This window comes from Panicum hallii, chromosome 1, assembly GCF_002211085.1.
Source record: "Panicum hallii strain FIL2 chromosome 1, PHallii_v3.1, whole genome shotgun sequence".
Taxonomy (NCBI): Eukaryota; Viridiplantae; Streptophyta; class Magnoliopsida; order Poales; family Poaceae; genus Panicum; species Panicum hallii.
In genome coordinates, this window is record NC_038042.1 from 59,286,340 (window position 1) to 59,307,791 (window position 21,452).

At 47.3% G+C, this 21,452-nt stretch overlaps 3 protein-coding genes across 8 annotated transcripts; all 3 read left to right on the forward strand.

Annotated features, from left to right (window-relative positions):
- The first annotated feature begins 48 nt into the window (after window positions 1–48).
- Window positions 49–3,750, forward strand: LOC112895083 (bet1-like SNARE 1-1). The gene is made up of 6 exons (XM_025962957.1): window positions 49–201; window positions 327–373; window positions 2,201–2,345; window positions 3,080–3,136; window positions 3,217–3,276; window positions 3,365–3,750. The coding sequence occupies exons 2-6, from the start codon at window positions 360–362 to the stop codon at window positions 3,452–3,454; spliced, it is 366 nt and encodes a 121-aa protein (XP_025818742.1). The 5' UTR covers window positions 49–201; window positions 327–359; the 3' UTR covers window positions 3,455–3,750.
- Window positions 3,751–7,059: 3,309 nt separating this feature from the next.
- On the forward strand, window positions 7,060–11,050 carry LOC112903781 (AT-hook motif nuclear-localized protein 19). Of its 5 annotated transcripts, none has more exons than XR_003230832.1 (3): window positions 7,060–7,333; window positions 7,588–8,550; window positions 10,843–11,050. XR_003230832.1 is itself a non-coding variant. In XM_025972996.1 (2 exons), the coding sequence occupies exon 2, from the start codon at window positions 7,598–7,600 to the stop codon at window positions 8,423–8,425; it is 828 nt and encodes a 275-aa protein (XP_025828781.1). In that variant the 5' UTR covers window positions 7,060–7,333; window positions 7,540–7,597; the 3' UTR covers window positions 8,426–8,721. The 5 variants fall into 5 exon arrangements, 2 of the variants coding, with proteins under 2 accessions (XP_025828781.1, XP_025828776.1); XR_003230833.1 differs by lacking the exon at window positions 10,843–11,050 and adding an exon at window positions 9,786–9,956; XR_003230834.1 differs by lacking the exon at window positions 10,843–11,050 and adding an exon at window positions 8,699–8,778.
- A 1,948-nt stretch (window positions 11,051–12,998) lies between these two features.
- On the forward strand, window positions 12,999–17,813 carry LOC112885590 (ethylene receptor 3-like). 2 transcript variants are annotated; one of them, XM_025951180.1, is made up of 5 exons: window positions 12,999–13,944; window positions 14,054–14,139; window positions 14,483–14,626; window positions 14,721–16,530; window positions 16,783–17,307. In XM_025951180.1, the coding sequence occupies exons 4-5, from the start codon at window positions 14,743–14,745 to the stop codon at window positions 17,305–17,307; spliced, it is 2,313 nt and encodes a 770-aa protein (XP_025806965.1). In that variant the 5' UTR covers window positions 12,999–13,944; window positions 14,054–14,139; window positions 14,483–14,626; window positions 14,721–14,742. The 2 variants fall into 2 exon arrangements, with proteins under 2 accessions (XP_025806965.1, XP_025806971.1); XM_025951186.1 differs by having other exon boundaries at window positions 13,002–13,944; window positions 14,477–14,626; window positions 16,783–17,813.
- Window positions 17,814–21,452: the final 3,639 nt, after the last annotated feature.

The following is a 21,452-nucleotide window of genomic DNA, read 5'->3' on the forward strand; positions in this document are numbered from 1 at the left end:
ACCGGCTCCGGTCACTGGTAGTGGGTCCCTGTGTTTTTGACCCAGGATTCTGGCCCATATGACAGTTGAAGGCTACTTGTAATCTCACGTCGGCGAAGCGGTGTTCCCCCTAATTCTTCGTCCCCTTCGCGGCTTCGCTTCCGCTTCTCGCAGCGCGGCGAATCCCAAATCCGCGCCGATCCGACCCGAATCAACCGAGAGGTAAGCTCCCTGGATTCCCCCGCGGATCCCCCACAGTCGCACATCCATTTTCCTCTATTTTTTCGTGCTTTTGGGGCACTCTTCGGCGATTCGTTTCTGATGGGTTTGGGGTTTGATTCCTGCAGGCAGGGGACACGATTCGAATCGAGACAAGCGCCATGAACGCGAGAGGGTAAGTTTCTCCGCCTATTTATTGGTTTGAGCTTTGGATTTTGTGAGATGCTATTCGGATTTAGGGTCGACGGGCGCTAGCGATTTGCTAGTAGAACCCAATGTGGCTGTCTCACCGTAGGGATCACTTGCGTTCCGATAAAGTGCTGTAGGGTAGAGCAGCACGTGATTAGTGCGATAAGTACACTGCGTTTGTTAGGGATCGAGATGAGTGATTAGTGCTGTTGTGTAGTTACCTCCCATTTAGATATTTCAGTTATTGTTGTTGTTTCTTAGTTATGGTTGAGGAATTCCCACCAAAGACTAATTGATTCTCATATAGGACAGTTTCATTTCCCCAACTTTGTCACATGACAAGTTGTCATCTTAAAGTTATCTGTACAGCTGGTCGAGGTTCATGAATACAGATTTATAAGAAATGGATGTTGGTTTTCACATGATTATTGACTTGCTGTGCTTATCTATCCCAAGACCAATGTATTTGTAACTTGGACTCTAAGACTAATATTCTGAAGCTAATGATCTCTTTGTTTATGCCTGCTGATATTTCTCTGCCATGACAGCTTGAAACTTTGCTACAAGCTTAAGTGTTTGTGGACTGCGGTAGTGTGTGTACTTTGTAGATAGTGATATCCTGTCAGTCGTGGGGAAGTACAAATAGTTCAAATCATACATTGTTCTAGAAATGTTTATAAGGTGGTAAAAACACTAGGTGTCATGTTAGACTCTCACTGTGTCATGATCAAAACTCTTTCTGTTGGGCTTTCTCTCTGTCCCTCTCTATCTCTATCCCAAGCTTCATCAGCTTCTTAATTGTGCATAACCCTGCATCTTTACAAATAATCCATGAGAGGAAGGGGATGAAAAGGATCTGTTCGAGCAATATAGCTAAATTGCAATGCTGAAATTTTGGTGTTCGGTTTGTGGCAACTAGCGAGCATTGTTTTTGTTTGATGAGTGCACAGATATATTCATGCTCACATGAGCATCAGTTTCCAGACCATTTAGGAATTTGTTTGCCAACTGATTGCATTGTTACATAGGGCCCATACGAACTTCTTTACGCCATTGCCTAGTTCTTATTCTGCTTTCCTTTTCCTCATTTTTTCACTAGTCTATAGTAGTTTTATGTTGTAATAAAACATTTCAGCAGACAATGTTTTGACTTATTTTCTGTTGTAATAAAACATTTCAGCAGACAATGTTTTAACTTGTTTTCTGGTATGGGCCTAGAGAAATGTTGTTTGTTGGTTCATATCAATGTATGCAAGTACCTCGTGTCCAATTTATGGGTCAGATATGTTTTATAACTACATTGTGATATTGATTATTTTTTAGCTGAGCTGACCTTTGTCAAAGTTAGAGATAGAATTCAGAAGTATGGACCCTATGCGGAAGCATATATGTTTCTCTCAGTTTATATGTAACTTATAGTTTGAATTATTTCAACATATTTGTTCAGCTCTTCATCGAATGCATAAGCATAAGGCTTTGTTTCCTTATTCCTAGCTTTGATACATGTACCTAGGTGATTATGTGCTCATAATCTTTGAATTTGTGAACTTGAAAACTTAGAAATGTTAGTCCCTTCTTCAACATATTTCTGAATCCTTTCATGCTAGTAATCGTGTGTGATTCCATTTTTATTTGTACATCCTATGTTAAATGTTCCTTTGTGACAAGATGAAAATTCCATTTGGGAATTTTAATTTGCATGTGCTGATGTGCATATTCTGAACCCCTCTTTGACTTTGCAAATAATGTTTGCACCTATGACCGATCAATTCTGTATCGACTCTTATATCACTATTTTCTGCACTTTTCGCAGCTACCGTAGCAACAGAACTTCTCTCTTCGATGGCATTGAGGAGGGTGGAATCCGAGCAACATCCTATTCTTCCCATGAGATAGATGAACAAGAAAATGATCGAGCTATTGATGGACTGCAGGATCGTGTCAGCATTCTTAAGCGGGTACTGTGCCACTTAATCCTAATGTTCTAATTCCTTTGATTTCATGTGAAGGAACAATCTTTGCAATTCACTTATATTTCATGCACCAGTTCAAGCTGTGTTGCATAGATAAGATCTTAAAATATGTATGTTAAGACAATTTAGTATTATATTAAATTAGTCCTTTTCTGGACTGAAACTTTGGTAGATAGTAGTGTGGATATGGGACTCATCACTCATGAGTCATGCCGTGTTGTCAACCATGTGCCTCCCTGGACCATTTTGATTTGAAATATTGGAAAGTAGTTCAGCATAACTTTTGTGCATTAGTTTTATACTTAAACTTACCAAGAAGGAATCTGGCTAACAGAATGGTCCTTGCAATGACACTGGTGGCTGCGTGGTTCTATCTGGATATTTGATTGGCCCTCTGATATTCATAATTGTGATGTAATCATGGTCTTGTCTCTCTGAATGTTTCTTATATAATGTCAGAGTAGACATGCCCAACATTAGAAGCTACATATTTCTAATATCTGGGCTGCTACAAATTAACAAATAGGATGAATAGGAGTGTCTTCACAGTTTATGGTGCTTTGCTCAAATCTATGAATATTCTAGCATCCCTGCCATTGACTATGTTGAGCTTGCTTTGGTTACTCTTGCTCCGGGAATCTTTTCTGCATTTGTCAATCTGGATAGATCTGTGGACAATTATATTCGTTGGGTACTGAAGTTCATTTACCTGCTTGTAGCTGTCAGGTGATATCCATGAGGAGGTGGAGACTCATAACAGAATGCTAGACCGAATGGTATTTGCATTTACCTTTTTTTTGTTGCTGTAAGATCTGAATCTACTATGCCTACTCCTTTACCATCATGCCTGATTCAGGGGAATGATATGGATACATCAAGGGGTTTTCTCTCTGGAACTGTGGACAAATTCAAGATGGTAAGCGACAAGGGAAACAAATAATATGTTGTACATCCGCCCCTCGTAGTATTATGAGATGATTCATGTCTAAATGAACATGATACAGGTGTTCGAGACCAAATCAAGTCGGAGGATGGGAACCCTGATCGCATCATTCGTTGCGCTTTTTCTGCTGGTTTACTACTTGACCAGGTAGAAGCATCCCCGAGGAAACCTATGTCGGCTGGTGCGCCGGTCTACTTAGGATGCAGTATATACCTTTGTGAACTCACTGTCCTGAATGCAAATTGCAAAGTATGTTGATCCTGGTGTCGCGAATTCTGCACTGTATAACGATCACAGTTGCTCTGTTGCTGTAACTAAAGAAACAGGATTAATCTTTGTTGTCTGTTCCTCTGTCATGCTGTGCGTATGATATACTAAGCAGTGCACCTACTTGTAATGTTTACCAAGATGTATCCAGTTGGTTGCCTTGTTGCTGGACTTGTTTAATAATAATTGTATAGAAGCTTGTTTGAGGACCTGTGAGGTCGACACGTGCTGCCCGGCATCTGGCAAAACAAATCCAGATCGAAGGAATAACAATGCCGTTGCATCATAAGCAACTGGTATAATAATGGGGTTAGGAGTATTATAAAGTTGAGGACTTAAGGTCAGCGTGTGATTAAGCGCAGGAATCACACAACCAACGCAATGATCAAGGGCGCAATTATTGGGGCAGCAAGATGCTCTGTTCTTCGTGCGAGGAAGAAACAAGCCCCAGACACCTGTAACTAGCTTAGATAATTGCACCAGCCGGTCCTAATCACGCCTCGTATTTCTATACTGGTCTCGCTAATTGCACTAGCTCTGGTAGTCGTGTACTCCTGTTTTTGGTTAGCACTCCACATTTTACCATCATCGGTACGTGTGTGCTGGACTACTAGTGCTAGATCACGAAAGCTGTGTGTTTTAGTTGCTGCAACGAGTTCAGTTCGTATTAGGTGTGGTATTCTTCTTCTGTTTAATTTAGTGTATCTATCAATCACTTTGGTTGGGCTAGGTTAGATGTGTCATGCTGCACACCACCCCATCAGTGTTTGACAAAGCTTAGGTTATCCATCTCTGGGAGACGTGCCACTAACTTAAGTATATTAATGGGCAATGCTTTATTAAAAAATGGCTTAGTTTAATTGGTTGCAGTTAGCTTTTGTTTCTAGTGTTTCTCCTTTAGAGTGGAGTGCATGACTGGATCATCTTTATTTGCCTTGCTGGGTGCCTTTGTTGTACTTCGCAAATGACATGCCATATTTGTTGTCATGGACCACGCAAGATCGAGAGTCACGCACAGGTCCTCTAAACTTCTTTAAGGTTAGTTCATGCATGCATATGCATATGCATCTGAACATTATTCTCATGATGCATGTGTTAAGCTGATCTTCGCAGCAAGGATACAAAATTTCGTAAATAAAAGTTATAAATCACTATGTTAATTACATTGTGAACTGAAGGATCCTGTATACTTAAATAAGAGTACCAAATGTAGGGCTGCCAAGCTGGGCTTATTTATTATTAGTTAATCTGACGAAAGATGCTAGCTATGTACGGGAATCTTGTGTCACAAAGTTTCTTAATCTTGACACTAAACAACGTACGTATGCTTCAGGTAACAAGACGTGCATCATCCTTTTGTTTTTGTACAGAGATCTAGCATAAAAAGCATACATATAGTTTATTTGTACTTTGCCTAGATTTGCTAAACACAGTGCCTACTCGTAGCTCAGAAATCTTTATATTGTTCTCCTTTGGCACGATCTTAAATCGTCTGCTCTTGCGTGAGAACTCTGAAGCGGTCAGGTCTTATTACTAACTGCCTAATTAACTTGTGGCTGCTGCTCCATGCCTGAGTTGTTGAAATATAATGATTGAACAAGTCAATTACACTTGATAGATCGTCATCCTATAGAGCAAACCCCCATGTAATATTTAGTGGCAACTAATTAATTTGGGCACCCATGAGGATTGGATAGAAGTGACAAGTGATCTATATATATATATAGATGCTCTTCGATCAGATAGGCCAGTTGATTAATTTATTTCTTGTTTTCTTGTCTAAAATTTTGAAGGCAACTAACAAAGAAGCACATATATATAACCAGATTAAGCACAATATAGAGGGCAGAAAAGAAAGGATCTTATTCTAATTACAAACCAGCACGCACCAGCAGGAAAACATGGGCAAGCTAGCAAGCATGGTGCAGTAGCACAAGATATAAAAGTCATGATATTTCCAATGGATATAAAGTGAATATTCAAATTTTGATCGGTTGCATCCCCTTCTTGTTGAAATATAGAAAAGGAAAATCCAGAAATGACCAATGTTTTCGTGACAATTCGGCATATATAATATATCTGTTGGCGGCAAAAGATTTGTAGCAAAGGCCAACACAGTGCGTGTGCATGTTAATTAGCAGATCCGTCAGAAGCTAGCCAGTCAGAGAGCGAGACCATGACTGCATGTGTCCTTTGTTTGCATTGTGGTCATGACAACTTTGCACATATAACGCAAGTGACAAGCAAACGAAACAACAATATTCGCAGTACGGATAGAAGTATCACTACTTAAAAATCAACTTGTCAAGTAGGAAGGTTTCTATCTAGTCCCATATATACATGTTCCAATTTTTTTTTGTTCATTTCAAGCGGCATCGACATCATATCATTGCTAATATAATTCAGAAAAGTACATGCTTGGAAAAGAAATGAACATGTACACAACACACTGGATTTTATTCTCCTTTTCAGAAACAAACATTCTCCATGAGATGATTAGACATTTTCTAATTTTTCAATGACAAGGTTGCAAAAGGCACTTGACACAGTCCATATCTTTTGCTTCATTCCTTCTAATAGAAAAACAATTAAATACAACACTCCACTGAAGATGGAGACACACGTATATTCATGTGGAAAACACTACTGGTACGTGGTGCCGGTTATTCAATTATTGGACAGAAAAAGTTAAGAGCAACCAGAGGAGGAACACATTGTGATTTGCCGCAGGAAAGCAACACGAAACAAAGCAAAGGGCTGGTTTTGTTTAGTTGGGATGTCGGGGTTTTCAGAAAAGGACACGCACCCCACCTGCCTTCCGCACATATCCCGACACACAAAAACCCTAATCTGTCCGGCCCGATCTAATTGCCATCCACAACAAAACTAAGCCCACCCAACCTCATCACCTTCCTAATTCAGGACCAACATCACACCAATTCTAAAGGATTGTGGAGCAGTAGGATATCACATCAAAATGTTTTCCTAACTAGTAGTGAACTGAAAAGAGTCATGTGGGTAAAATGGTCATTTCAGATAAGATAAGAATGATGCATCATAAGATTAGATTCTTACCTGTTACCATTTAAACAATGCCCAGTCACTAATTCTCAGCCACGACTACAAAGATAAAGCCTTTAGAGGGTTTTTTACGCCTATCATTAGCATACCAAACAGCGCATCACCAGCTCGGTAGGGGACCAGTCTAAATACGATGCCATCTTAGAGGGAAAGAAAATTCTTTGAAGTTATACGCTAGCCTGTAACTTGCATAGAATATATAGTCTCTTTTGAATTCACATGGCATACGGGGACCAGTAAGCAGTCAAAACAAAACTCAAATAACCCTGCGGAGGAACATGCAGGGGGAAAATGGGGGTGAGAAGAGAGGAGTGCTCCTTGCAGAAAGGCCAAGTAGATGACATATAATATATGGCACCTAAAGTCTCTCTCCTCTCTCTCTCTCTCTATCAAGTCTTCCTACTTACATGTCCATCTTTCTTATACCCACTTGTCCCCATGCCCTCCTCAAAGTTCAGACCAAGCTGCTCTTCTTCATCTTCTCCTTGATCTCTCCAGGCCGGCCAAGCTATCTCTCAACCCATACCAAACTTCCACTTCACACCATCTATCAGACCTAGCTACTGGACAGAGAGAGAGAAACCGATCGAGCTAAAGGGAGACTCATATGTTGTGAGCTATGCATATGCTTCTCTAGCTCCACACAAATTTACTCGGCAGCAGTTTTCTCATCCAATCCAAGGTATTATCCGACTATATATCTATGAGTTCATATCTGCATCTAGATCTCCATCCTCAGATATACGCACACATGAATCTTTTCTTTTGCTTGGTAGCTTTATTTTTCCTTTCTTGTCTTCTGGCGGTGCTTCAGATACAAACATCACATGCATGTGTATGCAAGTAAGCCTCTGATAATCTCGATCGATCACCTGATTGATCTCTCAGTTTTGCTTGTTGGTTGCATGCGCTATTCGATCAATTCACCAAATTCAGAGCCGTCAAGATGGCGAACCGGTGGTGGACCGGCCACTTGAACCTGCCGGAGCAGCCGTCCGGCTCGTCGGCCCCCAAGACCGAGCCCCCGGCCGTCAAAGACCCAGAGCCCAACCCGGCAGGGGGCGCGCCGGCGGGCCAACACGCCGATGAGACCAACGAGTCCGGTGGCGGCGAGCCCCGCGAGGGCGCCGTGGTCCCGGCGCCCAACCGGCGCCCGCGTGGCCGCCCGCCGGGCTCCAAGAACAAGCCGAAGCCGCCCATCTTCGTGACGCGCGACAGCCCCAACGCGCTGCGCAGCCACGTGATGGAAGTGGCGGGCGGCGCCGACGTGGCCGACGCCATCGCGCAGTTCTCGCGCCGCCGCCAGCGCGGCGTCTGCGTGCTCAGCGGCGCCGGGACCGTGGCCAACGTCGCGCTGCGCCAGCCGTCCGCGCCCGGCGCCGTCGTCGCGCTCCACGGGCGCTTCGAGATCCTCTCGCTCACCGGCACCTTCCTCCCGGGCCCCGCGCCGCCGGGGTCCACGGGGCTGACCGTGTACCTGGCCGGCGGGCAGGGTCAGGTGGTTGGTGGCAGCGTCGTGGGCTCGCTCATCGCGGCCGGGCCGGTCATGGTGATCGCGTCCACGTTCGCCAACGCCACCTACGAGCGCCTGCCGCTGGACGAGGAGGAGGAAGGCCCAGCCCCGCCGATGCCCGGCGGGGCCGACCCGCTCTTGGGCGGCGGCCACGGGATCGCCGACCCGTCGGCGCTGCCGATGTTCAACTTGCCGCCGAGCAACGGGCAGCTCGGCGGGGGCGACGGCTTCCCATGGGCGCACCCGCGGCCACCGTACTGATGATCCATTGACGCCAAGCAGGTCAAGCAGTTGCATAGCATGGCGAATGGCGCGGCACCGGCGTGCATGGTCGTTACTGTTCCATTGGAGATGGTGGATCGAGTGGCGCGGCGCCATTATATTAGGTTAGTACATATGATGAAGTGGTACTAGAGTACTAGTGTTGCTAGTACTACTTTAATTTGTTTTCGTGAAATAATCAAATCTCGGAGTGTTTATTTGTACTTAATTTGAGCTAGCTTGCTCATCAGCTTGGATGTGTTTGGTTTTCAGATAATTCTAGAGTGGGTTAATTATCTCTGCTGTCTCCTGCAGTACTCTCTGCAACTTGGGTATTCTTAAATTTCCTGTTTAATCATCACTTTGATTGCATTTGTATTCTGCAAGTTGTACGTGGTGTGCACCTAGCTAGATCTTGACAACTAACAGTCTTTGCATTTCGATCTCCTTTAAGATAGTATGTACATACTTTAGTAACACAGTGTCAGGGGTCCCAAGTCGGGTATTCATATATCTATCATCTCCATGCTATCTCCTTAATTAGTTGTCTCCCATCTCTCTTGTAAAAATAATGGTCGCTTTGGATATCTTCAATTCATCAGGATCTAGTTCAAAATCCAACAAGTTATGTATTATATACAGAACAATGCAATAATCCCCCAATGCAATGCAATTGGTAGATCTGGTAGAAATATGCCTGCTGGTGTGGCAGTCCTTGTTTGAGTTCAGCAGAAGAGCTAGCTAGACAGATAGTATACCAGTAGCTGGGAGGATCTACTTCTGCCTAGATACAGTAGTGCCCTTATCTGCACTACATACATATGAACTACTTCCACACAAAACTGCAACAAAACATGCTTTTATTTGTCAGAAAAAGAAAATATGGTCGAGTAGTCCGTACGTGTATTTCCAAACGAGATTGATATGATGGGAGTTCAATTTGTGCATATATTTCACCTTAATTGTCTTGTCTGTTGACGATGATGTCTGTTCATCTCAACAAAAACGCTTGGTGTGCATGATGTGCAGTAGCTATATGCATGCAATATGAGGCCATGCATCATTCAGATTTAAAGCTTAATTTGCTTCTGATTGCTGCGTAGTATGCAAAGTTATATTATTGTGCATGCACGTAGTGGGATTCTAGTAACTCTGGTAAAACGGGATCTTTCAACAAAAAGGAAAAACTCAGGTAAAACGGAACTTGCATTGTGTGTGTTAATTAATTAGATCAAAAGACATATTATTAGCGTTGCTACGTTTAAAAGATTTTTACTTATATATAGTGTTTCCGGAAATGGCAGTATGACTTCTTTTGTTATATATACAAACTCTAGCTAACACATATGTTCTCTTTCAGATTGTCCCTTTGAATAATGTTTGATGAGTATCGCCTTAGCTTCCTCTCCCGTACTGCTGATCATCAGTGCTCACTACGTACATCATAGCTATCATGGATTTTCTTATAAAGAACTTAATTTATAGATGCGTGATCGAGTGTGTCAACGACATAAAGTAGTAGTGCGTTATATAAAGCCCTGCATCGATCTATATAAAGGAATGTGAATCTTGTTAAGTAAACGCATTCAGTACGTGTGCATGTAGTTGATGAAGCTCGCCAGCTACTAGCTAGATCCATATGTGTGTGTATATGTTTTGTAAATAGATTATTATTATTATATATATGAACCATACCATGCATGCATAGAGTGTATGTGTTAATTGTATTATTAGTATCGTTGTTTAATTAGTTATGTAATCTCCATATATAGCTAGCAGTGTTAGTCGTGTGTCGAGATTATTAGCCTTTGACCTTGCACATACGACGTGATGTCTACATACATAGTTGTACTTGTTGCCTAGGTGCCTTGTCTAAGTGTTAATTTTCAAGCGAAACTTGATAGCGAAATTAAATGTGCGAACGTGATTGATATATAAGAAAGGCCGGAGAGGGAAAAGTAAAAGAAAAGATACCTACACATTATCATAGCGGTTGATCGACAGGTCTCTCTCCTACGTACATGCTCTTCGTTGGTCATACGTCATGAGATGCATATGTGGGAGTAGCTACAAGTGCGTGCAGAATGGATTTTCTATATATATATATTAAAGTGCTAAGTATGCGATCAATTCATTAATGAAGAAGCTGTTAATAATTTTGCACTCGCTATTTTTATTGCGCATATATATATATATATATGCAGCATATATAGTGTTGTTCTCCCAGTGCAATTGATCTGGATCCAACCCTATACAGTACTCGATCAATTTCTGTATGGCTCATTCATGATGGATATAAAGTTTTGTTTTTCATTCTTGCTGAACCTCACTGCTTATTATTTTATATCTTAAACTATATTATGCTCTGTAACGCATTATGTATGTACGTACATCTTTTTAATTTGTTTTTTTTGCAGGTATCTTATTAATTTGTTGAAGTAGTAAATACAGCAACTTCGATCTCCACCAACTAGGGATGCTGCATCAACCATGCATCATGTACGAAACTCCACAGACGCATAAATGGCTAGGTGCATATCTATAATTAAGCTATAGGCCAGGTGTTAGTTCGAAGATCCACGGCAGCATGCATAGCTGGTGGTACATATGTAACGTGGCCTTAATTCTCCTGATAAACGTAATTAACCTAGTGTTGTTTATAAACGTGCGTACGCCGCAAGGCTGCTAATTAATTGGATCGACTTAATAACTTGATGACACGTATGTATGCAATGCAAGAGTACGCGTCAGCTAAATTAATAAAGCTAATATATAGCTGGTGGTGGTATAAGTAATTAATAAGGTCCATGGCGATGATGAGGCCATACAATATTTTTAGATGTTCTTGTGTTAGTCGTTACAGCGCGCGCGCGCACACACACACAAAAGAAATAATTGTTGCATGCCACTATATATAGCTGCATGCGTGTACCAATGTGGCAAGTGTTACGTGCTACATATGGAATATATGTCATATGTAATCTAATCGTGCTGACGTAGAAAGTTTCAAGCAGCAGCTAGTGATTTGATTTGAAATAAACCAACATGCAGCAATGAATGAACAAAAAGCTACACGGGCGCTAATAGTAACTCTTTGTGCGGTCTGAAGTCAACCATTTCAAAACATCAACTGCTATTTTTATTATAATATATGTTTATAAAGTATTGCCGTTGCACTCTTTTTATGAATCTATTTTTCTACACAAATATATTTGTCTCACTTCATTCTAAACAATTACACTCAATGTACAAAGGTAAGTTCAGTTAAATTTTAGATTTGTCCACAATATTTGATCCACACGCACTTGTAGTTACTCCCACATATTTAATCCAACGAAGAGCGTGTACGTAAAGTATGTGATCATACTAGAACATCTATGATGGTATATATGTTGGGTATGTGACCATACATACATACAGTATGTGGACATACTAATTTTTATATATTGAAATTTTTTTATATATCCTTTTGAAGTATCTTAGAATTAGTATATGAATATACTCAAAATGATAAATGAGTATAAATAAGTATACGGATATACGCACGGTGGTATACCGATGGTGAGAGTTGTACGTAAAACTCATCCTCTCTCTATATAATATACACCTACCTCACTCCGGGCGGGATAGAGGTACATCGGCCGGCCCACCCGCAGTGAAGGCCCATTCGCACCTCCCTGAAAAACAGGCCCACTGACAAGCAAGCATATATCCGATCTTTGGTTTCCTTGTTTGTTTGTGCAATAATAATCGAACTAAGCACAAAGTGAAAGTACGTATTTAAATTGTACCACGCTCTAATAATCAAACTAATAACATATACTTAGCCTCCCTCTATAGTGAAGGGGTGTATGTTGGGTAGGAGTGGACTCTCTCTCCGTTTCCTTGGATTTTATCTGAATTCAGACTTGGTTAGCTTTTTTTTTTGTTTATGAAACCAGCGAATACATGATGCATGAGCATACAGTGTATACCAGGCCAGCACAGCGCATGCAGGATCGGATCGGAGGGGATGAATTGAACGGAACCTGGGGCTGGGACAACACCGTACGCCCAGTTGCATCGCATTCACGTATGGTGAAGCTACACTGACAGATGCACCCCCCCCCCAACTGCATTGGCGTCAGAAGATCAGCTGTTCCGTTCCGTTCCGTTCCGTTCCATTTCATCCCGCGCTTCGAAACACTAGTGCAGGAGTCTTCAACGGGTGACGACCGACAGACAGGGACAGCTAAGCTAGCTAGCTCTGAATGAAGAAGCAAGGAAGGAGGTCTGGTCTGGACAGCAGCAGAATAGCAGATGGCCCTTTGCTTTGCTTTGCACGGGCGCCGCAGAAGATCCCAGCGACCGACCGACTACTCCCAGTCGTAGTAGTAGCAAGCGGAGGGAGGATGCGATGCGAGCGTCCAGGTTCTCCCCACCCATCACCTCTCACCTGCTTTGGAGCAAATCTTATTAACCAACTTGCTGCCTGCCTTGACAACCCAACCTGCCCAGGTTCAGAGTATGCTGAGAGCCTGAGATGCAGATGCAGCTCTCTCTCTCCTCTTCTTTTTTTTTTGTTTCTTTTTTCCTCCTTTCGATCGATCGATGCTCCTTCCATCGGACAGGACACCTCAGCAAAGCAAAGCAATGCTTCAGTGCTTCACCAGTAGTTCAGTAGCTCACTTCACTTGCAGTTGCAGGCGAACCAACCAGTGTATGTGTATCTATCTACCTTGCTCGCTCCTCCAAAGGAAGTAGTAGGCTTGCTCTCACGGTTTCCTTGTTGAGAAGAAGAAGATGACCAAAAGACAGCCACCCTTCCTCATTTCTTCCACCTGCTGCGGCACCATTCCTTGTCCTGCATGAAACTTCAGCGAAACAATCCGTGGTCGCCGGGGCTAGATCAGCAGCTAGTTTTTTTTTTTTGAAAAGAAGATCAGCAGCTAGTGCTTTTCCCGTAAAGAAAGAAAATCGCTGCTTGTTTTGTCCGCCATGATCGATGATATTCCTCTTCCTCTTTTCCACAGCTCGAGAGAGAGAGAGAGGATGGAGAAAAGTGGAGTGGAAACGAAAAAGAGCACGGCAGCGCCCAGCAACAGGCCCGTGTCCAGGTGGTCCGCATGTCACTCTCCACTCACTGACAACTGGGGCCCTACCAGGATCCACTCTCCTTTTTTATTTTCTTCCATTCCATCCAGTTGCTAAGCTACCAGGATCCGTTTGGGAGAGAGAGTGCGCGCGTGGTTTTCTTGATATTTTTTCCTGTCTCCCTTCTTCTTCTCGCCCTTGACTGCTTCTGCAGTTGCATCCCCCCTGGTCCGATGTCCAGATAGGCGAAAATCCTTCATCAGATTAAATTAAATCAGTCGCGGATCCCCCCACCGGCTGGCTAATCCCCACTTGCAGGCCCGGCCGCTTCATGCTTCCGTTTCTTCCACGACCAGCAAATGCCTCTCCCAGACCTCCCCTCTTCGCCGCCTAGATCTTCCGCTGCACAGCCGTCTTCCTCCTCCTCCCGCCTCCTCAGACTCCAGGTTGGTGGTGCCACAAGTCCACGACGGCTGCTCTTGATCCGTCGGCTTTAACCTCTTGCCTCTTCCCGGTCACTAATCAGCACAGTCTGCCGCCTACTGTCACCCGCAGATCTGGATGGTGCCCTCCCCTGCGGCCGAGTATCGCAAGGAGCACCACCGTCCCAGCCAAGAACAACCGCTCAGCCCGGCCTTGAGGTATCGTCTTTCTCCACCCCCGTCTTCTCCCCACTTGTTCTAAGGAGGGTAGGAATGCGGCAGAGATCGCCCGAATCGTATCTATGTGTGTTCGGTCCCCGTTGATTGATAAACAGCAGCTTTCAATTCGGGACCAATCGATCGATTTTTCCAATCCTATCCCCTGGTGCTTCTGGTTCCTGCGCGCCCCCAATGCTGCAGGCGACGCCCCTGAAGTCTTCATCTTTCCTGCTGAATTCAGAGGAAGGGATTAATCTCCCCCCTCGCGGCTGTCCCGATTCCTGCAACCATCGGAATGGTTTGTTATTCTGTCGGGACTAATTGCTTTGCTCTGCAGGTGCAGATGATGCGAGTGCTGCAGAGGTCCCCAGGTCTTGGTCTTTTCCTTGGCCGGAATCGCCGCCATTTCGGACTCACCAAAGCTCCGCCTTGCTTTTCCACTTGGACGCCACAATGCCTCCAACATTATAAATTGCGTAATCACATGGTACAATCCGTCTCAGTTTTTACCAAAGTTGCAATCTTTTTTCCACTTCTCCTCGGCAACTTGCCAATTTGGTCACACATTTGTGTCCTTGCAGCGCGGCTGAACTGGACCGGACGATGCTCTGGCCAAGATTCAGATGCCCATCCAGAAGCCATTCTTCCCCCATCGCCATGCGCCGGCTCCTGCTCCTAGTGCTCGCTGCCGCGCCCGCCGCCGCCGCCACCACTGGTGGCGAAATGGGGTACACGCATTGCGCCTGCGACGGAGAGGGCGGCAGTGGCGGCTTCTGGAGCCTGGACAACATCTTCAAGTGGCAGAAGGTCAGCGACCTGCTCATCGCCGCGGCCTACTTCTCCATCCCCCTCGAGCTCCTCTACTTCGTCGCCGGCCTCCGCCACCTGCTCCCATTCCGCTGGGTGCTGGTCCAGTTCGGCGCCTTCATCGTGCTGTGCGGCCTCACCCACCTGCTGGCGGCGTTCACCTACGAGCCCCACCCCTTCATGGTCGTGCTGCTCCTCACCGCCGCCAAGTTCCTCACCGCGCTCGTGTCCTTCCTCACCGCCATCACGCTGCTCACGCTCATCCCGCAGCTGCTGCGCGTAAAGGTCCGCGAGAGCCTGCTCTGGATCAAGGCCCGCGAGCTCGACCGCGAGGTGGTGCTCATGAAGCGGCAGGAGGAGGCGAGCTGGCACGTCCGCATGCTCACCCAGGAGATCCGCCGCTCCCTCGACCGCCACACTGTGCTCTACACCACGCTCATTGAGCTCTCCAGGGTGCTCGCACTCAACAACTGCGCTGTCTGGATGCCCTCGGAGGACAAGTCCGGAATGTGCCTCACCCACGAGCTCCGCCGGGGCGGCGATGGCGAAGCTGTCGTCAGCGCTGACGACAAGGACGTCCTCGAGGTCAAGAGCAGCGACGGCGTCAAGCTGCTGCCACCAGAGTCGGTCCTTGGGTCGACCAGCGGTGGTGGCGAGGAGGGGACCGGCACGGTGGCTGCGATTCGGATGCCAATGCTCAAGGTCGCGGACTTCAAGGGTGGAACGCCGGAGGTGATCCAGACAAGCTATGCTGTGCTAGTTTTGGTGCCGCCCAGTGACAGGAACTGGGCACAGCACGAGCTGGAGATCGTCGAGGTGGTCGCTGATCAGGTGGCCGTCGCGCTCTCTCATGCCTCACTGCTTGAGGAGTCGCAAGCAATGCGCGACAGGCTGGCCAAGCAGAACCGTGAGCTGCTGCAGGCAAGGCGGGACGCCCTCATGGCGAACGAGGCCAGGGACGCATTCCAGCGCGTCATGAGCCAAGGAATGAGGAGGCCCATCCACTCCATCCTAGGACTGGTGTCCGTAGTGCAGGAGGGCCTGACACCCGAGCAGAAGCTCGTCATCGACACTATGGCGCGGACAGCCACCGTTGTCTCGACGCTCATCAAGGATGTCATGGAGATGTCCGCTGCCAACCAGGAGCGCTTCCCATTGGAGACACGGCCATTCCACCTGCATTCCATGATCAGGGATGCCGCTTGCGTGGCAAGGTGTCTCTGTGACTTCAGGGGGTTTGGTTTCGCTGTGCACATCGAGAACGCGCTGCCAGACCTTGTCATTGGCGACGAGCGGCGGATTTTCCATGTCTTGTTGCACATGGTTGGCAATCTGATTGGTCGGATCGATGCGGGGTATGTCACATTCCGGGTGCGTGCTGATGATGAGACGATGGAGGATCAGAGGTGGGATCCATGGAGGCCAAGCTACTCTGGTGGGCACTCGTCAGTTAAGTTTGTGATTGGGGTGAAGCAGCAGCAGAGTGCTGACACATCAAGCTCGCTTGCACAGTTCTTGCGGAAGCCAAGCACCGAGGGTTTTGATCTCAGGCTCAGCTTCAGCATGTGTAGGAAGCTTGTCCAGGTACTTTGAAACTTGTCTGATTCATCATGATTGATGCCATTCTCATTTTACTTGAATCTGACTAGTACCTTTGAACGAGTAAACATTAATTGCTTCTGTTAAAAAATTATTCATTTAAAGCATGTTTGCTTATGGTGTCGAAACATAAATTTAGATAATGTCTTGTGAGTAGATTGTAGGAGCCTAGAAGTGCATACAGAAATCTGTGTTTCGGTGACTAATTGCTGCCTACCCTTTTTATCCCTATGGCAGATGATGCAAGGAAACATCTGGGCAATTCTTGATGGCCAAGGACTCCCGGAGAGCATGACCCTAGTCCTGAGATTCCAGCTGCAACCATCGTTGTCGGGCTCCAGCCTTGGAGGATCATTTGATCTGCAATACCCATCGCCATCAAACCAAATCGCAGGCCTGAAGGTTCTGCTCATCGATGATGACGAAATCAACCTAGTCGTGGCTCGAAAGCTCCTGGAGAAGCTAGGCTGCACTGTGTCCTCACTCCCCTCGGGTTCAGGGTTCATGAACTCCGTCGGGCCCACCTCTACCTCATTCCAGCTCGTCGTTGTCAACCTTGAGATGGCAAGAGTGAATCCCTTGGATGTTGCCTCGAGGATCAGGCAGTACAGGAGCGCGCACTGGCCCTTGGTCATGGCGGTGACATCAGAGCAAAACGTGTGGGAGAAGTGCGCTCAGTCAGGGATCAACGGCGTCCTGAAGAAGCCGCTTGTTCTGCAGGAAGTAAAAGATGAGCTGACACGAATCCTTCAGAACACATGATGTTTGCAGGTTTCTTTGCTGCTCGCCAAGCGCTCTGAACTCTGGAGCTGTGAAATCTAGCATTGCCGTGACCCTGACAGCACCACCATCCAGCATAGCACAAGGAAGAATTGGACAGATGTTTGCTCAGACTGACGACGAGAAGGCATTTGGTTATTGAGGGTTTCTGGTGGTGCACACTTGCTGGAGAATGTATGGCACTGGCAATGTGCCATGATGAGTCTTTGAGATGGGAAGTACTGGGACCTGAAGAAATAGTTTCTGATACAGTTCTTCATAGAAACTTAGGTGATATGTAATGATGATCAGGCAATAATAAGAGTGAAGTTTTGTAACTTAGCTAGCCTGGTTGTCAGGATGTGATGGAGACAAGGGGTGAAAAGATGCAGAATTGTATCTATTAGGAAATGAATCTAGAATCATTCAAAATGCATTGGTGGGGAGCAGGAACTCTGTGCAAGAGTGATGTATTTATTATCCCTATGATGAACAGGTTACTGATCTCAGCCACTGCCCACAGGTGATGGTTTAGCTAGCAGTGCAGGTGGTTGGTTCCTTGCTCGTGCATCATGTACATGGTTGACTTGGGTGGCATCGGATCAGAGCAGACATGTATCTCGAGCTTTAGAAGTGGCTATGTGGTAAGCTGAGCTTAGCGATACGTGGGGAGGAGGATCGAGGTCGCCATGGTGTGGTGACGACGATGAAGTTGGCAGGAAAGCTGCACGAGGACCGCGTTATCCGATCGTTATGCATGATCGAGCTCGCGTCACGTGACCCAGATCTTTCCTTTCCGAGCTTCAGGTATGTGCATGCTTCACATGGAGGATTGGAGGTACAGGTAGGTAGGTTGAGAGGAAGAGGGTGACTACTGGACGGCAAGCCACGTGGCGCGACCATCATCAGGGTAGCCGCCTTCCCGCTGCCCCCATTCCCCAACGCCGGCCGACTTTTCCTGTGTAACATCCCGGGCTTTCCGGAATATTATAATTGCGCAAAGTTCTAAATTTTTAAAATCTTTTCGTGTATGTGCTTTAGCTAGTTCCAAATATAAGCATGGGTTCTCTCTATCTTAAAATCTTAAGTAATTCAACTCAATATTTTTAATTAAGGACCATTAAAATGCTAGTGTGAAATAATTTGGTGTCATTTGGATTTAATTGCAATCTACCTTGTTTCAAATTGTTGATTAGATCTTACTTGAATTGCTTCCAATCTGTTTGATTCAATTGAGTGGAATTTGAATTTAAATGGGCCATACAAATTCAAATTCAAATGTTAATTACCCTAAGCTAACTTGGACCAAAAGCCCGAACCGGCCACTCGAGCACAGCCCGGCCCAGCACCTATTTCCCCTTTTCCCCCTTTCCCCTGTGAGCACGGCCCGCGCGGACACAGCCCACGCGTCGCAGCCCAGCCCAGCTCGCCGCCTTGTCGCCCGCACGTGCCGCGCGACCCCTCACCTTCCTCACCGCTGCCGCTGCCACACCGACCCCACTCATCAGCTTTCCCTTCTCCCACCTCCAGCCGCGCTACACCTCGCTCCCTCACCGCCTCCGTCCGCACGCGCACCCGTCCCCATCGCCTCGCCTCCCTCGCTCCGCGCCAAAGCAGCTCAACAGCCGCGCTGCCTCGCTCGTGTCACGCTTGCCGCCGCGTCTCCCCCCGTCGGCCACCAAGCCTCGCGCCCACGCCCAAACTCTAGCCTAGGACCACCTCGGATCCGCGCCATGCGTCTGCAGCACGGACGGCGAGGATCCCCACTGTCCTTGTGCAACCGGCCAAGCCAAACCCTAGCTAGCCGCCTATAAAACCCCCAGCCGCCGCCTCCTCGAACCCTAGATACCCTTGAGGGTTTTTCCCCTACCCAGACCGCCACCGCCGCCCAATCCGAGGAGAGGGAGGGAAGGAAGAGGAGGAGAGGAGGAGGAGAGCAGATCCACCCGAAGCTCGACGCCGCCACTGCACTAGGAGGGGGAGCGAGAGAAGAAGGAGGAGGACGCAGCCGTCGCCGCCGCGAGGAGGAGGAGGCCACCGTCGCCGCCGTCCGGGGGAGCTTCACCGAGCCTATGCCCGTACGCCCACGCCGTCGTAGCTGCGCAACCTGCATGGCCTCAACTCGCACTGCATCGACCTGCCACCGCACGGAGACCCTCGCCTGCGAGCCCAATTGGTGAGCACCGCCGCCTTTCCATCCCACCCCCTGTTGCCGGCGTGTTGCCTTGCACCGCCGATGAGCCGTCCGTAGCAGCCACAGGACCACCCTACCCTCCTTCTCGTGCAGGAGCCCGACGCGCCGCCATGCTTCCTACAGCTGCCGTCGCCCTCTCGCTGTTGCACTGTGTCGCGGGCCCAGAGCACCGGTGCCCCACGCACAGCACAGCCACGCTGCGGTCCTAGGGTATAGGACCCACGCGCGTGCGTGGGCACCCAAGCCGCGAGGGCGAGTCTTGCTCGTGCCTCGTCGCCCTTAACCGCCGGTCATCCTCCCACCTCGCCACGTCGCACCGTCACGTCGCGGCCCTGGACTGCAAGGTGCTTGCGAGTGCAAGCTCGTCCCCAGCCAATGGCAAAAGGCCGTGCCCTTGCCCCTGCTCGAGCCAGGCCGCACCACCCTGCCATACCTACCGCGCCACGGTTTCGTCGTGCGTGGTCACCACCCCAGCGCGCCCGCGACGTTGCGTTCGTGTCGTGGCCAGACCAGTGCGGCCTTTCGTCGAACGCGCCCTGGGCGCACGCCACACACACATACCAGCTCACACGCACACAAAACCGCACGGGCCCGAGCTGCACCGGATCTGGCCACCACACCAGATCCAAAGAGAGACAAACGAGCGGGGCCCGCCCACAGGGGGAGCAAGGGGCGCTGCCCCTAGGCCCGCTCTGTCGGAGAGAGAGGGGGGGAAGAGAATGGACCATGGGCCGGCCTGTTGAACCGAGCCGGCCTACCATGCCTAGCCAGCCCGTGAGCCAAGTAGGCCTGCTGAGCCGCAGGCCGAGCTGACTCGTTTGAGCCAAGCCAGGCCGAGTTGGGCCTTGAGCCGGCCCAACCGCTATCGGCCCAAAAACTAGAGCCAAGCCCCTTTCTTTTTTTCATTTTTTCTTTTTACCCGACCTGACCGAGGGCCCCACCTGTTAGCCTCAGGCAGTGGGTCCCACTAACCCGCTGACCTCGTTGACCGGTCAACGCTGACGTCAGCAAGGCCCACTACTGACGTCAGCATCCCCCTGGTGGCATCATGCTGACATCAACATGCCACGTGGCACGCTTTGGTTCTGCCATGTGTCACTGTTATTTGTTTTCTTTTCTGAAATTCTTTTATTAATTTCAGAAATAGGTTTTTCCTTAGAAAATTCATAATAAATCAACCGGAACGCCTAAAATTATGAAACCAATTCTATAATTCTTCTAAAATCATGAACTACCCATTAGAGTATATTTTGTGATGATTTGGTCTTATTTGGTGACTTTTGTGCACTTTTGCATTTTGATCATTGCCCTTACTCGTATTTACGAATAGGCCCCGACTATGAGGAGTTGACCGACGGTCAGGACCACCCGGAGGCTCAGGAGGACTTCGAAGAACCATCAGGTTCATGCCCATCTACAATCTGAATATCTATTAGGCATTTCTTGCTAGATATGCTACCGCTACATAATGTACTACTATGAGATGAACTTGCATAGCCTATTTATTTACCTGTCCTCCTTGCAATCCTATCACACTTGAATATTATATGAAATGCCTTGCTATACATGTGTATGTGTAGGAATGGATGGATAGTCTTGACATGAGTGGAGATACACTTTCCACGAGTTGGTAAATAGGATTTTTAGCCAGGAGTGGGCGAACTTAACTTGATCATGGATCGAGTACACCCTACGGAGTACATGTGGCGGGTACAACTTGTTAGTTACTTGGTTGAGGTGTTGGGGATACCCGGAATGGGTGCAGTTGCGGACTATTGCGGTGGAGACGCATATGACAAAGATGCACGCTTCGCCAATTGAGGACCGGGTGAGAGCAACTATGATTAGTGGGACTATATTAAGCGTGCACACCACTTACCTATTATAAGGGTGGGCTCGGTCCGGGGCTAGCAAGTGCGGTACCAAATCGGTAGGAGGATCGAGTATCGGTGCA

Coding starts and splice junctions, on each gene's coding strand:
- LOC112895083 (XM_025962957.1), top strand. Junction 2,346..3,079: donor GTGTCAGCATTCTTAAGCGG/GTACTGTGCCAC, acceptor ACCTGCTTGTAG/CTGTCAGGTGATATCCATGA. Junction 3,137..3,216: donor ACAGAATGCTAGACCGAATG/GTATTTGCATTT, acceptor TGCCTGATTCAG/GGGAATGATATGGATACATC.
- LOC112903781 (XM_025972996.1), top strand. CDS start 7,598: ATGGCGAACCGGTGGTGGACCGGCCACTTGAACCTGCCGGAGCAGCCG.
- LOC112885590 (XM_025951180.1), top strand. CDS start 14,743: ATGCTCTGGCCAAGATTCAGATGCCCATCCAGAAGCCATTCTTCCCCC. Junction 16,531..16,782: donor TGTGTAGGAAGCTTGTCCAG/GTACTTTGAAAC, acceptor TCCCTATGGCAG/ATGATGCAAGGAAACATCTG.